The sequence below is a fragment of the Scyliorhinus canicula genome, chromosome 6 (genome assembly GCF_902713615.1).
Source record: "Scyliorhinus canicula chromosome 6, sScyCan1.1, whole genome shotgun sequence".
Lineage (NCBI taxonomy): Eukaryota > Metazoa > Chordata > Chondrichthyes > Carcharhiniformes > Scyliorhinidae > Scyliorhinus > Scyliorhinus canicula.
The window spans coordinates 79,003,817-79,019,639 of NC_052151.1; the positions used below are offsets into that span (position 1 = coordinate 79,003,817).

Here is a 15,823-nt window from a genome sequence, read left to right on the forward strand (position 1 = left end):
CTACAAGAGCAGGTCAGAGGCTGGGAATTTTGTGGCAAGTAACTAATCTCCTCACTGCCAAAAGTCTGTCCACCATCTACAAGTCAGGAGTGTGATTGAATACCATCCATTTGTCAGGATGAGTGCAGTTTCAACATTCAGCAATACTCAAGAAGCTGGACACCATATAAGACAAAGCAGCCTGCTTGACGGCACCCTATCCAACACATTAAACATTCAGCCCCTCCACCATTGGTATTTAGTTTCTTAGGTGGACAATCATGCTTGTTGTTGAGTGATTGCCGAATAAAAGTGTTTAGTGGCAACAATCTGTGCCATCTACAAGATGCACTGCAGCCACTCATCAAGCCTCCTTCAATTACAACTTTCAAACCTGAAACCTCTACCACCAAGGACAAGGGCAGCAAATACATGGGAACACCACCACCTGCACATTCCTCTCCAAGCCACAGGCCTTCCTAACTTGGAACTATATCGCCATTCCTTCGTCACTGAGTTAAATTTGTATAACTCCCTCCTTATCAGCACTTTGGTGTAGCGACACCACACAGACCACAGCGGTTCAAGAAGGTGGTCCACCATCAGGGATAGACAATACATGCTCGCTCTGCCAGTGATACACACACCACAAGAATAAATATATAAAAACCGGCAATTTAGAGAACTGAGGGATTGAGAGATGTGTTGGTAAGGAAGAGCTGGGTGTCCTCAGCGTGTGGAAACTGACATAGTGTTTTTGGAAAGGGCTTAGGAAATCAGAAGCACAAAGGGACTTAGGAGTCCTAGTTCAAGATTCTCTTAAGGTTGACGTGCAGGTTCAATCGGCAGTTAGGAAGGCAAATGCAATGTTAGCATTTATGTCGAGAGGGCTAGCATACTAGAGCAGGGATGCACTTCTGAGGCTGTATAATGCTCCGGTCAGACCCCTTTTGGAGTATTGTGAGCAGTTTTGGGCCCTCTTTCTAAGGACGGATGTGCTGGCCGAGGAAAGGGTCTAGAGGAGATTCACAAGAATGATCCCTGGAATGAAGAGCTTGTCATATGAGGAGCAGTTGAGGACTCTGGGTCTGTACTCGTTGGGGTTTAGAAGGATGAGGGGATTCCTGTTGAAACTTATGATACTGAGGGGCTTAAATAGAGTGGACGTGGAGAGAATGTTTCAACTAATAGAAAAAACTAACACCAGAGAGCACAGCCTCAGACAGAATGGATGCTCTTTTAAAACAGAAATGAGGAGGAATTTCTTCAGCCAGAGGCGAATTTGTGGGACTCCATGCTGCAGAAGGCTGTGGAGGCCAAATCACTGAGTGTCTTTAAAACAGGGATAGATAAGTTCTTGATTAATAAGGGGATCACCGGTTATGGGGAGAAGGCAGGAGAATGGGGATGAGAAAAATACCAGCCATGAGTGAATGGCAGAACAGATTCAATGGGCCGAGTGGCCTAATTCTGCTCCTATGTCTTATGGATACTAAGGAGGGTCAGCCTGTAGATGAGAAATGGAACGGTCGAGGTGGATTGCAAGTTAAAATTTATGTTATTTGTTTTGTTCAACTGGACAATTGCAAGCAAATTCACCTTTTATATTTCTAGATATAAATGTTAAGTATCATGTTTCAAATTTCAGACTTTGTTAGAATCGCAAAACAATCTTGTTTAAAGTAAAACATACAAGGGAATGTCAGTTAATTCTTTGCTGCTGTTTTGACCTTGTAGAGAGGAACCAATGATTTACAAACATGAGTCTGGTTTAGCTCACTGGGCTAATCACTGGTTTTTAAAGCAAACCAAGCAGGCCAGCAGTACGGTTCAATTCCTATACCAGCCTCCTTGGACAGGTGCTGGAATGTGGTGACTAGGGGCTTTTCACAGTAACTTCATTGAAGCCTACTTGTGACAATAAGTGATTTTCATTTCATTTCATTTCAAACTGCAGAGGATCAACTTTCATCTAACTGCCTTCCGAATCTGCCAAATTAGACCTTGATCTTGAAGAGAATTATCTCTGTGAAGAGTCTCCTGATGCTTTCTACTTTAAAGTTATTTCATAACTACAAATTATATAGCGAGGGATAACACTGAATGAGCATGTCTGTGTATAACTGGACGATATTTAAATCAAGTGTTTTGAGCCTGAAACCCTTCCACCCCAGTTTAGAAAATACAAGCCAATTCCTCCTGCCCTGATGGCCAGAAGGCGGCGGTACCTCTCGCTGATGCTGGGAGTTGCAGCTCTGTGTTTTAGCTTGCTGCACGGGGGGAGGCGGGGAGGCTTTGCTCTGACGTCGCGCGCGGACTGTCTGGGAAACCGGGAGTTGTGAAGAACGTTGGCCCGGGAAACGAGCAGTTCTTCGGAACGTTGCCAGGAGGCTCGGGAAGGATGTAATAATGGGGGCGCGTTTGACACGTGCAATACGGAACTTTAACCTGGAGAACAGAGCGCACGTGGAGATCGGCAAGCAGAAGCCGAGCAGCGCACCGAGGCACCCGAGCAGCAAGGGGCTGATCGAGCAGCAACTCAACAGTGAGTGCCGTTCTCAACGCTAACGGGGCAGCGCGGCAACTGGGCCAAGGCCTGGGCACTCAAACCCAGCCGTACCGTATCCCCTCTTGAGCGGGATGTGTTTGCGTTTGTTCTGCTTTTCGCATTTCCCATAATTTAGAAGAGTTTTCTTCTTGTTGCAAACCAAGTTCGTTTGTGTGAAGCTGCCAGGTCAAGGTGATGTTGAGGTTATGTGACGATTCACAGCCCATCGTCGCTTTCAATCTTTTTCAAGCCGTTCATTTTCATCAGAAAGCAATTTTCTGTAACTTGGTTACTGTGATTTATGAAGTAAAATCCCTGTAAAGTACACCCCCAACCCGTTTACTCTGGCCTCAAAATACGGTAGCACAGTAGTTAACATGTTGCTTCACGGAGCCAGGGTTCCAGGTTCGATTACCGGCTTTGGTCACTGTCTGCACGTTCTACCTGTGTCTGCGTGGGTTTCCTCCGGGTGCTCTGGTTTCTTCCCACAAGTACTGAAAGACTTGCTATTAGGTAATTTGGATATTCTGAATTCTCCCTCTGTGTACCCGAACAGGCGCCGGAATGTGGCGACTAGGGGCATTTCACCATAACTTCATTGCAGTGTTAATGTAAGCCTACTTGTGACACTAAAAAAGATTATTATAAATAAACCCCAACAGGTCGCTGGATTAATTATGAAATTTAAGATTGTGAAATTTAATTATGAGGACATCACATGTGGAAGCACAAGGCGAAGGCTGAGCAAGAAAATTTGAATTGGAAGATGCCTCAATCCCTACGCATCAATTAGACAGCTCAGAACAGGCAGTGGACAAACCTACAGCATGTTTAATGTGAATGAGACACCAGCAGATCCTATTTTTATTACAGTGGTGGTCGATAACAAATAGAGATGGGGGTTGACATTGGAGCCTCCCTGCATGTAATTAATGAAGAGACCCACAAGCCAACTTGAGACTAACTGAGTGCCAACCCTTACTTTGGCAGAGATTAATCTTTGAATGTCCACTGGAGAATCCATACCTTTGCTCAGGGCATTGGAAGTCTATATTGCATATAATGGGTAGGAAGCAAGGGCATAGACCATCTCTACCAGATCTCTTGAAGGAGAACAACCCGAGCTTCTCCACACTATCCAAATCATTGTCTTGTGATGACAATGTGCTGAGCAGTTGCACGTCAGGTGGCTCTCCTCCTGTGGATTTGAAAAAAAAACACTTTTTAACGAAAACTCAGCACCTCATTCCTCGACCTTAGTAAGATGGGGGAAGAAAGAAAGAGAGGAAAAAAATGCCCAAGTGGAAGGGACCAGGAACAGCAGCAATCGGATGAGCCGAGCAGTGCATGACGTGGCGGAGCGCAAGTTTCACTGGAGCAGGAAGGGCAGGGCAGCTACGAACAAACCACAAAACCCTCCTTCATGGAGGGGGGGAGGGGGGGGGGGAGAGAGCTCGAAGGCGTCCTTGACGGAGACACTAAGGGAGCACCAGCTAGAGATAAAAGCGGACATTCAGGATGTGGTGGCCGAAACTCTGGCACAAATACAGCTCACCCTGAGCAGAGGAGAAAAGAGACTGGAAGCCCAAGAGGCAACCAGCAAGGACTTGGAGAAAGCCGCAACCGACCAGAGTAATCGGATCTTGGCACTGGAGAAAGAGGTGGCGTGGTTGTTTGCGACACAGGGCAGCCTGAGGGGTAAAGCTGAGCACCAGGAGAATGACTCAAGAAGGCAAAACCTGCGGATCGTGGGCCTACCGGAGAGGATCGAGGGCAGGGACCCCACAAACTGTGGCCCAGATGCTGGACAATCTGGTAGGGAGACCTTCCCCGACCCATCAAAAATAGACAGGTCGCTGCGCCCAAAACCCAAAGCCGGGGAGCAACCGAGGGCAGTAATAGCCAAACTGCACCGGTACCAGGACCGGGAAAGAATCCTGTGCTGGGTCAGACAGTCCAAGAACTGCAGCTGGGAAGGACACAAAATATCAGGACACTGGGGCTGACCTGGCCAAGCGCCGGGTGGAATTTAACCGGGCGAAGGTAGCACTGTACAAGGATGGCGTACGCTTTGGTATGATGTACCCAGCAAAGCTTTCGGTCATATACCAAGGCAAGGAACACTTTTTCATAGCCCCTGTTGAGGCAGACAAGTTCGACATGGAGGACGGATTGGAACAGCGACAGCAGGGAAAGCGATAAAGGGCCCATGACAAGGAACGACAGCATGGTGACGAACAGACATGGGGGGGGGGGGGGGGGAGAGAATAAGCACCTGTATCTCTTCTCTCCTCCTCCCCTCCCGAACACAGCGACAAGCAGAGACTGCTTCGTGCAGGAGAATGGCCTCATTCGAGAGAAAGAGAGCAGCGGAAAAGGGAAAGCAGAGTGGCAAGCGAAAGGAGTGCAGGACAAGATTGGGAAAGAGAGAGTGGACTAGAGAAAAACGTGACAGTAACTCCCACGAGGGGGGTCACCACACTAGTGGGAAAGCTAGCGCAGGGAGCATGCAGCAGTCTGAGGTCGCGCTGCACCCCCGACAGTGGGTACAGCGCCGGAGGGGAGGGGGCACAAACAGTGGGGATGGGGCAGCAATGGGGGAAAAGAGCAGGGAGGAGCACGGGAAAGGGGTGGGACTGGGGATATAGGGAAAGGAAGAAAAAAAACAGAAGCGGCAATATGGCTACCAAGGGCCCGGAGCAAGGAAGGACTGCAACCAACCACCTAGTACAGTCTCTGGGCGAAGAGAGACCCCGGAGTACAGGGGCTGGCAGCCATGTTAGGCGCTCTCTGGACAACGGGAAACCCCGGAGTGCAGAGGCAGATCCCCATGGAGGATGCGCTGTTGGCGGGCATGTTGGGTGTCGCCCACTTAAGAAACATTAAGCCAAAATAGTCTTCCTCCAAGAGACACACCTGAGAGAGCAGGACTGACCGGGTTAGGAAGGGCTGGGTGGGATAGATCTACCATTCCTGCTAGGGGACGAGGGCCATGGGGGTGGCAATATTGATCAATAGTGCCCCCAGTATCAACAGAGCGGTTCGCGTTTGGAACAGGGTTCACTTCCTGGGTGAAGCTCCTGAACAACGCTCCTATGACGAGAATATGGACAAACAACACCAGCTCCCAGTACTTCCAGCTGCACTCTGGTTGAGAGGATTGGCTTGGCTTATGAAAAGACTGGGTTTATACTCATTGGAATTTGAAGAATGGCATTGGAAGAATGAAGGGGGAATCTTGTAAAAACATATAAAAAAAACTGATGTGTGAAACTAGAACTAGGAGGCATAGCTTCAAAATAAGGGAGAGTATATTTAGGACTGAGTTGAGGAGGAACTTCTTCACCCAAAGGGTTGTGAATCTCTGGAATTCCTGCCCAGTGAAGCAGTTGAGGCTACCTCATTGAATGTTTTTAAGGCAAAGATAAATTTTTGAACAGTAAAGCAATTGAGGGTTCTGATGAGCAGGCAGGTAAGTGGAGCGGAGTCCACAAAAAGATCAGCCATGATCTTGTTGAGTGGCGGAGCAGGCTCGAGGGGCCAGATGGCTGCTCCTAGTTCTTATGTTCTTATATTCCCCAGTAAGTACGAAGCAGATGAAGCAGTGGCTGGACAGAGATCTTATTCTGTTGCAAGTTCAAAGATTTCTGATGCAAGGGTAGCCAATTATCATAGAAGATGATGAGTTGAAACCTGGTGTGAAGTGCAGGGACAAATTAAATGTGCAGAACTGATGCATATTGTGGGGAGTCAAGACTGTTCGTTCCTCCCCCTGGTTGTTTGCAAGTCATGAATGAAATTCATGAGGCTCATCCAGGTGCTTCTAGAAGGAAAAGTCTTGCCAGGTTGTATGTTTGGTGGCCTAACATGGATCTGGACTTGGAGAACAAGGGGAAATCCTGTTTGGCATGTCAGACAAACCAGAAGATGGCACCTCCAGCACCACTTTTGAGTGGCCTGATAGGCGGAGGTCCAGACTGCTTGTGGATTTTTGTGGGACCTTTCATGACCACATGTTTCTGGTTGTTGTAGCTGTGCATCCGAATTGGAAGCACATATCATGAGTACTGTTACAGCTCCTGTGACTATCGATGTCAAATCTTTGCAACTTGTGACCCGCCAGCTTGTTTCAGCTGTCACTGTGCTTCCAAGTGAAATATATCAAGAATTTGTGCAAAAGAATGGTATACACCTTGTGCGTACTGCGCATCAGATGGTTTGGTGGAACGAACTGTTGAAACTCTGAAGAAGGGATTGAAGAGAATGGCAGGTGATAATCTGAGTCCCGAGCTTTCAAGATTTTTATTCCAATAGCATACCACACCACAATCCACAACTGGGCTCAGTCTCCAGTGGGATTGTTAGGTAGAAAGCTGCTGTCTCATCTGGATCTGCCTCATCCAAGTCTCTGATCATAAGTGAGCAGGAGGGATATGACCACCACAGGGACACGACCACCGCGCCAAAGAGAGGCGGTTCAAACCGGATCATCAGGTTCACATCAACCGCTACTAAAATGGAATGAAACCAAACTGACTACCCGGCATTGACCCAGGCACCAGAAACAACAATGGCAAAGCCAGCCCTGTCGACGCTGTAAAGTCCTCCTTAACTGACAACTGGCGGCTTGTGCCAAAGTTGGGAAAGCTGTCTCACAGACTAGTCAAGCAACAGCCTGACAGTCATACTCGCAGAATCATACCTTGCAATGTCACAGACATCACCATCGCCGTTGCTGGGTATGTCCTGTCTCACTGGCAGGACAGATCCAGCAGAGGTGGAGGCACAGTGGTATACAGCCGGGAGGCAGTATCCCTGGGAGTCCTCAACATAGATTCTGGACCCCATGAAGTGTCATGGCTACAGATTAAACATGGGCAAGAAAATCTCCTGCTGATTACCACATATCGGCCACCATCAGCTGATGAATCAGTACTCCTCCATGTTGAACACCACTTAATAATAATATTGGGAAATACTGAGGGTGCCAAGGGTGCAAAATATACTCTTGTGTGGGGACCTCAATGTCCATCACCAAGCGTGCCTTGGTAGTACCGCCGCAGATTGAGCTGGCCGGGTCCTAAAGGACATAGCTCCAAGACTGGGACTGCAGCAGGTGATGAGGGAACCGACCTAGGAATTAGGAGCAGAAGTAGGAAATTCAGCCCTTCACGCCTGCTCAGCCAGTCAATCAGACCATGGCTGATCTCTTCCTGATCTCAACTCCACTCCCTACCTGTTCCCAACATCCCTTCAACCAGTTTTTAAAATCAGAAATATATCTCCTTTAAAGCATTTGATCACTCTGACTCCACCGCACTATGGGGCAGAAATATTCACTACCCTCTGCAAGAGGAGGTAGTTCCTCCTCCTTTCGGTTCTAAATCTACCGCCTCATCTGTAGCTGTGACCTCTCATTCTAGATTGCCCCACAAAGCGAACATTTGTCTATGTTTACTATATAGAATTTACAGTGTAGAAAGAGGCGATTCGACCCATCAAGTCTACACCAGCCCTTGGAAAGAGCATCCCACTTAAGCCCACACCTCCACCCTATCCCCATAACCCAGTGACCCCACCTAACCTTTTTTTTTGGACGCTGAGGACAATTTAGCATGGCCAATCCACCTAACCTGCACATCTTTGGACTGTGGGAGGAAACTGGAGCACCCGGAGGAAACCCACGCAGATACGGGGCGAACATGCAGACTCCGCACAAACAGGGATCCAAGCCGGGAATCAAACCTGGGACCCTGGAACTGTGAAGCAACAGTGCTGACCATGTAAATCTCTCTTTTTAGTATTTTATATACCTTGATCAGATCGGGGCTGGCAACATTCTGCAATGGTACTGAAAGACTTGTGCTCCAGAACTTGCCAGACCCCTAACCAAGCTGTTCCAGTACAGCTACAACACTGGCATCTACCCTGCAATTTGGAAAATTGCCCAGGTGTGTCCTGTAAGAAACAGGAGAAACCAAACCCAGCCAATTACTACCCTATCTGTCTACCCTCCACCATCAACAAAGTGATGGAAGGAGTCATCAACAGTGCTTTCATGCGGCACTTACTCAGCAATAACCTGCTCACGGATGCTCAGTTTGGGTTTTTGCCAGGGTCAGTCAGCTGCAGCCCTCATTACAGCCTTGGTTTCAACATGGACAAAATAGCTGAATGCCAGAGGTGAGATGGGAGTGACTGCCTTTGACATCAAGGCAGCATTTGACTGACAATGACACCAAACGGGGGTTTTGGGCGGGGGGGGGGTGTTGGTGGTGAGAGGGAACGTCTCCGCTAGTTGGATCACACCTGGCACAAAGTAAGATTATCTCCGTCCTATGACATTACTGCAGGAGTTCCTCCGGGTAGTGCCCCAGGCCCAACCATCTTGACCTGCTTCGTCAAAGACCTCCCTACCATCATAAGGCCAGAAATGGGAATGTTCACTTATGACTGCGCAGTGTTCAGCACCATTCGCAACTGCTCAGATAATGAAGCAGTTCTTGTTCAAATGCAGCAAGACCTGGACAATATTCAGTCTTGGGCAGACAAGTGGCAAGCTACATTCGTGCCACACAAGTGCCGGGTGATGACCATCTCCTACAAGAGAGGATCTAACCATCGCCCCTTGACATTCAATGGCATCATCATTGCTGAATCCTCCACAATCAACATTTACCTTTGATCAGAAACTGAATTGGACCAGTCAAATTAATACTATGGCTACCAGAGCAGGTCAAAGTCGAAGGCTTGGAATCCTACAGCGAGAAACGCCTCTCCTGCCGACAACCACCCCCCCCCCCCCCCCCCCCCCCCCCCCCCCGCCAAAGCATGTCCACCATCTAATATGGCACAAATCAGGCGTGTAATGGAATACTCTCCACTTGCCTGGATGAGTGCAGCTCCAACACTCAAGAAGCTTGACATCACCCAGGACAAAGCAACCGCTTGATTGGATTGGATTTGTTTATTGTCACGTGTACCGAGGTACAGTGAAAAGTATTTTTCTGCAAGCAGCTCAACAGATCATTCAGTACATGGAAGAAAAGGGAATTAAACAAAATTCAAGAAAATACATGAGAATACATAATAGGGCAACACAAGATATACAATGTAACTACATAAGCATTGGCATCGGTTGAAGCATACAGGGTGTAGTGTTAATGAGGTCAGTCAATAAGAGGGTCATTTAGGAGTCTGGTGACAGTGGGGAAGAAGCTGTTTTTGAGTCTGTTCGTGCGTGTTCTCAGACTTCTGTATCTCCTGCCCGATGGAAGAAGTTGGAAAAGTGAGTAAGCCGGGTGGGAGGATCCTTGATTATGCTGCCCGCTTTCCCCCGGCAGCGGGAGGTGTAGAGTCCATGGATGGGAGGCAGGTTCGTGTGATGGACTGGGCGGTATTCACGAGTCTCTGAAGGTCCTTGCGGTCCTGGGCCGAGCAGTTGCCATACCAGGCTGTGATGCAGCCCGATAGGATGCTTTCTATAGTGCATCTGTAAAAGTTGGTAAGGGTTAATGTGGACATGCCGAATTTCCTTAGTTTCCTGAGGAAGTATAGGCGCTGTTGTGCTTTCTTGGTGATAGCATCGACGTGAGTGGACCAGAACAGATTTTTGATGATGTACACCCCTAGGAATTTGAAACTGCTAACCATCTCCACCTCGGCCCCGTTGATGCTGACAGGGGTGTGTACAGTACTTTGCTTCCTGAAGTCGATGACCAGCTCTTTAGTTTTGCTGGTATTGAGGGAGAGATTGTTGTCGTTACACCACTCCACTAGGTTCTCTATCTCCCTCCTGTATTCGGACTCGTCGTTATTCGAGATCCGGCCCACTATGGTCGTATCGTCAGCAAACTTGTAGATGGAGTTGGAACCAAGTTTTGTCACGCAGTCGTGTTTGTATACAGGGAGTAGAGTAGGGGGCTAAGTACGCAGCCTTGCGGGGCACCGGTATTGAGGACTATTGTGGAGGAGGTGTTGGTGTTCATTCTTACTGATTGTGGTCTGTTGGTCAGAAAGTCAAGGATCCAGTTGCAGAGTGGAGAGCCAAGTCCTAGGTTTTGGAGCTTTGATATGAGCTTGGCTGGGATTATGGTGTTGAAGGCGGAGCTGTAGTCAATAAATAGGAGTCTGATGTAGGAGTCCTTGTTTTCGAGATGCTCTAGGGATGAGTGTAGGGCCAGGGAAATGCGTCTGATGTAGACCGGTTGCGACGGTATGCGAATTGAAGTGGGTCAAGGCGTTCCGGGAGTATGGAGGTGATGCGCTTCATGATCAGCCTCTCGAAGTACTTCATTACAACTGACGTCAGGGCCACCGGGCGGTAGTCATTGAGGCATATTGCCTGGTTCTTCTTTGGTACCGGTATGATGATGGTCTTCTTGAAGCAGGTGGGGACCTCGGAGTGGAGTAGGGATAGGTTAAAGATGTCTGTGAATACCTCTGCCAGCTGGTATGCGCAGGCTCTGAGTGCACGACCAGGGATCCCGTCCGGGCCCATCGCCTTCCGTGGGTTCATTTTCAGGAAGGCCGATCTGACTTCGGAAACTGTGATGGTGGGTATGGGTGAGTTGTGGGCAGCTGGGGCACTCTACAGCGGATTGTTGGTTACCTGCTCAAACCGAGCATAGAATGCACTAAGTTCTACCCCTTCCACAAACATTCAATCCCTCCATCACCGACTGACAGTGGCAGTCATGTGTACCATCTACAAGATGCACTGCAGGAACTTGCCAAGCATCCTTCAGCAGCGCCCTCCATCCAGAAGGACCAAGAGCAGCAGATACCTGGGAACCCCACCACCTGGAGGTTCCCCTCCAAGTCACTGACCACCCTGACTTGGAAATATATCAATGCTCCTTCACTGTTGCTGGGGCAAAATCCTGGAACTACCTCCCTAACAGCACAGTAGGGTGTACATGCACCTCGGGGTCTGCAGTGGTTCAAGAAGGCAGCTCACCACCACTTTCTGACGGTCAATTAAGGATGGGCAATAAATGCTGGCCTAAACAGCGGCACCCATATCCCGTAAATTAATTTTAAAAAATTGCTTCCAGTGCAGTTACTCTGTGCAGATTTACAGATATGTTTTCCCCTTCTTAACCTATCTGACTATTTGTTTGTTTATTTTGGTGAAGAGTTTGAAAATCTCTGCTTGTATTTAGGTTAATACTAACATATTTACCGTGTTTCTGAATTATATTAAGGAGCCAGTAGCAGAGAAATTAGCCCAAAGTTGTGCTGTCAAATCTTTTGTGAGATACATCATAATTAATCACGTCCTGCATTGTGTCTGATTGCTTTAATTGACAAATTCATAAATATGTACATCCATGTTTCATGGCAAAACAGTTTTTGTCTTTCTTTGGGCTTAGTTGGTGTGTGGGTACATCTTTTATTCAGAATCAGGCAATTAAATGCTGTTGTTTTTTTACAGGCCACCCTGAAGTACATGAAGTCCATGACAAGAATGAAGAACTTTTGTCTTTACTCAAGGATGTTTATGTTGATTCGAAGGATATTCCTGCAACGGTAAACATTGTAATCGATGACACACTGATGAACATATAACAACGTGGATAAAACTTTCATTTGTCCTGTGTTTTGGCAAATAATTTACCTCCTGGCCCTTTGTTTCCATGTTGATTCGAGCATCACTGAATAAAATGAACGTTACCTTTCAAATGTGCCTACATTTGAAGCTGCTTAAAATACTTTCGACATGGTGAACGGGTATGGTTCTTAGTGCTTTGTAATTCTGCACTTGTGCCCATTACTGTGGAATTTCTGTCCTTTTGATCTCATTATTCTCCCCATTGTAACTGGACCTGTTATTTGGATTCTCAGTGGTGTCAAGTGACACCAGTTTTCTAAATCTCTCATACAGTTCTTTAATCCCACGTCTGTTTGGACGATTTAAAACAAAATTTGAAGTCCGAACATTTTTTTTCCCCCAAGGCTTGCCAATCCTTTCCTGGATGTCAGTAGCAGATGCAGGTGTTGTTTGACTGACCCATTTTAGTTGCTTCTCTTATTGGCGTTTTGAAGAGTATTAGCAATGGGTTAGACGTCTTCTGCAGAAGGGTTTTTCAGAGTAAGGAAATTAATGGATGGTTTTCAAAGCAAAATATTAAAGAGAGCCTCTCACAATAGCACCAGATGTGAAAGCACATTTGACTCGCAGTCCAATCAGTTGAATGCTGGAGCAATTAAATTGGGAGGTGCCCAGGTATAGCTGCAGTATCTTTCAGAAGAGAGAGCAGTGTTTGGCTCTTTCTGACAATTTCTGTTGACCGATAGCAAGGTGACAAATGTGCTTGGGAGCAGCCTGCTTGATTGGCACTCCGCCCACCACCTTAAACATTCACTACCTCCACCACCGATCAGCAGTGGGCCTCAGTGTTTACCGTCGACAAGATTCATTGCAGGAATTCACCAAAACTCCTTATGTGGCAACTTCCAAACCCACGATAGCTACCATCTAGAAGGACAAAAGGCTAAGGCATATGGACTTTCCCCTCCGCGTCTGACTTGGCAATATATCGCCATTCCTCCACTGTCACTGGGTCAGTGACCTGGAACTCCCTCCCTAACAGCACCGTGGGTGTTTCTACAACACATGGACTGCAGCGTCCAAGAAGGGAGCTCACCTTCTCAGTGGCAGTCTCGATGAGCAACAAATGCTGGCATAATCAGCAACGCCCATATCCCATGAAGGAGTTTTTAAAAAGAGTATGACTTCTCTGCCACTGCAGTAATGGTTGTAATTTATGCCTCCAGACAGAAGCAATGAAATCTGGGTCACAGATTGTTCCATCTGTTCCATTTGTCCTTTCCTCTCATAATTGTGTTGCAGCTTTAATATTAACAGGTTGTTTATATAGGAAAAACTCGATCTTCATTTGCAAAGCTGCATGGCTGGAATTAAGTGCAGGAATCAATATACTCGGTCTTCATCACGGTACTGGAAAAAGTGTGTAAATCAACTTAAAAAGTTGGACTGCAAGATGGAAAAAATTGACAATCATTGCAAATGTAGTGTCCCCTAAAAATTACACATGCTAGGTAAGGGAAGATCATCCAACAATGTGTTCTGAAAGTCTTAATGCAACAGCCCTGTGGGAAGTGAATTGACAAATTTCCCAAATTAAACAATTTTGATTCAAATTAACTGTTTGTAAATATGGCCTTGTGCAATGTGCCCAATATCTCAGCAATGATGGTTGGCCCTTTATATTCCTCCTCTTCCATCTCTGCTGCCATATATGCTGAAGAGTTCTGGTGTTTCACTTATTTTGCTATTGGGGCGAGGTCTTCTCAGTTTCTTCTCAGTTCCAAATTCACTTGATTCTAGATCTGCTCCATTTTCAGTAGAACAGGTTTGCTGTAACATGTTGTAACCTTTGATTATGTCATATATTGTTTCTGAAAGCATTTTTTCTTCCTAATAATTACCGTGCTCTTAGACATTTTACTGTTTTTATTATTTCACCTTTCCAGAGACTTGTGACTGCCAAAACATCCAAGAAGGTGCAGGAGCACCGACTCCTGAAATCTGCTTTGAATTATGAGCTGTACAACATTACAACGGTTCCCAAAGGCAAGCTGAGCATACCGGAGGTCCTTATAATCCTCAACAACCACAAGCTCCAGCCCAAAGTATGGACAATTGACAAAATAGCTGAAGATTACAGTCTAGACCTCAAGGATGTTGTAGGACTGCTGGAATTTTTCAAACCATTTGAAATAAAAGTTCTACCACCAACACAAAATACGACGGAGCGTCTAGCTGCAATGTAGCAATTGCACACGTTTTCAGACTGTTAATATTTGAATTCTTGATGATAGAGGAGGTTGATGTGTTCAGGTCATGGGAACAGTTTGTCTTGTAGCATTAGACTTCTACTGAGACCTGTGCATGAACTAGATGAAGACCACAAAGCTGTACTTTGAACATGATCTACACCACAATAGGTAATCACCACTGCAGTGTACTCTTTCGCTTGTTAACTGTTCATACTGTAGCAAGTGTCCCACTACAATCTATTGATTTATCCCATTAAAACTCAGGAACACGTAACCGTGGAAATGTGCAGCCATTCTGGCCAGCTTGGTGTGGGATAAGTATATGTTTCATTTCTAGTAAATGATAGAAACTATGAGCTCCAATGCATGCTTTATACTGACTGGTGACTGCCTGGTTTCAATATAGGTCTCTTGCAATGTAATACTGTGTTCACTTAAACCTTGGTCAACAAACTGTTTATCTCAATATATTGTATCTTGGGGACGTTTTCTCTTTTTCATCCTGTTGATGTAAAATGAGAAGTAAAGTGCAAACACATTTTTTTAATTTCCTCCAAGCTTGCGAATGTACTTTAACCTTGGATGCACTGATGCAGTTAAAATGCTTGTCTGCAAACATTGGAAACCCAAATTGTGAGCAACAATATTCAGGATAAAGTTTCATTGAAGCTACGGTTTAATTCTCCTCTCTATTAATTCGTGCCTCTCTGAGGTTGTTCCACCTTTTTGCAGCACTGACGCTACAGGATGTTTGTTTTCTTGGATCGATACACACAGGTAAATTGGAGCCACTTACTAGATTTGACCAGAGAGAGAGGAAATTTTCTTGCGCCCTGAGGAAAATGGCCATGGTTTCAAGACCCAATTCGGAGTATATAATCCAGGCTATCGCTTTTGTGTAATACTGAGCAACTGCTGCATTGTGGGAATACCGAGCGACTGCTGCATTGTGGGAGATATTTTATAGGTGAGATGACAAGCTGAGGTTTACTCTTGGGTTAACATTAAAAACATCCAATGGCGCTATTCAGGGAAGTAGGAATTTCTCTGATGTTCTGGCCAGCATTTGTCTCTTAGCTAACACCGCTGTGGCTCTTAAACTCATTGCTGAACATCAGACCATTGCCTGCCTTCCCTTCCCTACATTACAATCCTTCAAAAGGCTTTTATTTGTTAAGAAGTACTTTGAGACAGCTTGAGGCTGTGAAAGGTGCTGTATAACTATAACTTTTTCCCCTTCAATTGCATTTAGCTGCACTGTTGCTTATGTGAGGGGGGAGAAAAATCAAGTAGCATTTATCTTTGGGACTAATGTGTGTAATTTGTTCACACCTCTATTACATATTTCTGTGATTTCAAATTAAATTTTGCAGTCATTTTGAGCGCATTACCCAGCAAGCAATTAAGAAGCTGCACAAAATAACCAGTAGAGGGAGCAGTTTGACCAAGATGGAAACTTGAATGGGAAATTATAGATGAGAATCACTACAG

General features: G+C 46.2%; 1 protein-coding gene across 1 annotated transcript; it reads left to right on the forward strand.

Annotated features, from left to right (window-relative positions):
• Positions 1-2,256: 2,256 nt before the first annotated feature.
• Positions 2,257-15,006, forward strand: ndufaf4 (NADH:ubiquinone oxidoreductase complex assembly factor 4). The gene is made up of 3 exons (XM_038799550.1): positions 2,257-2,524; positions 11,964-12,058; positions 14,027-15,006. The coding sequence occupies exons 1-3, from the start codon at positions 2,389-2,391 to the stop codon at positions 14,324-14,326; spliced, it is 531 nt and encodes a 176-aa protein (XP_038655478.1). The 5' UTR covers positions 2,257-2,388; the 3' UTR covers positions 14,327-15,006.
• Positions 15,007-15,823: the final 817 nt, after the last annotated feature.

Bases quoted from the DNA above. Each gene is read 5' to 3' on its own strand.
- ndufaf4 (XM_038799550.1), top strand. From the start codon at position 2,389: ATGGGGGCGCGTTTGACACGTGCAATACGGAACTTTAACCTGGAGAAC. The intron at 2,525-11,963 runs GTGAGTGCCGTT...GTTTTTTTACAG, and splicing joins GATCGAGCAGCAACTCAACA to GCCACCCTGAAGTACATGAA. The intron at 12,059-14,026 runs GTAAACATTGTA...TCACCTTTCCAG, and splicing joins CGAAGGATATTCCTGCAACG to AGACTTGTGACTGCCAAAAC.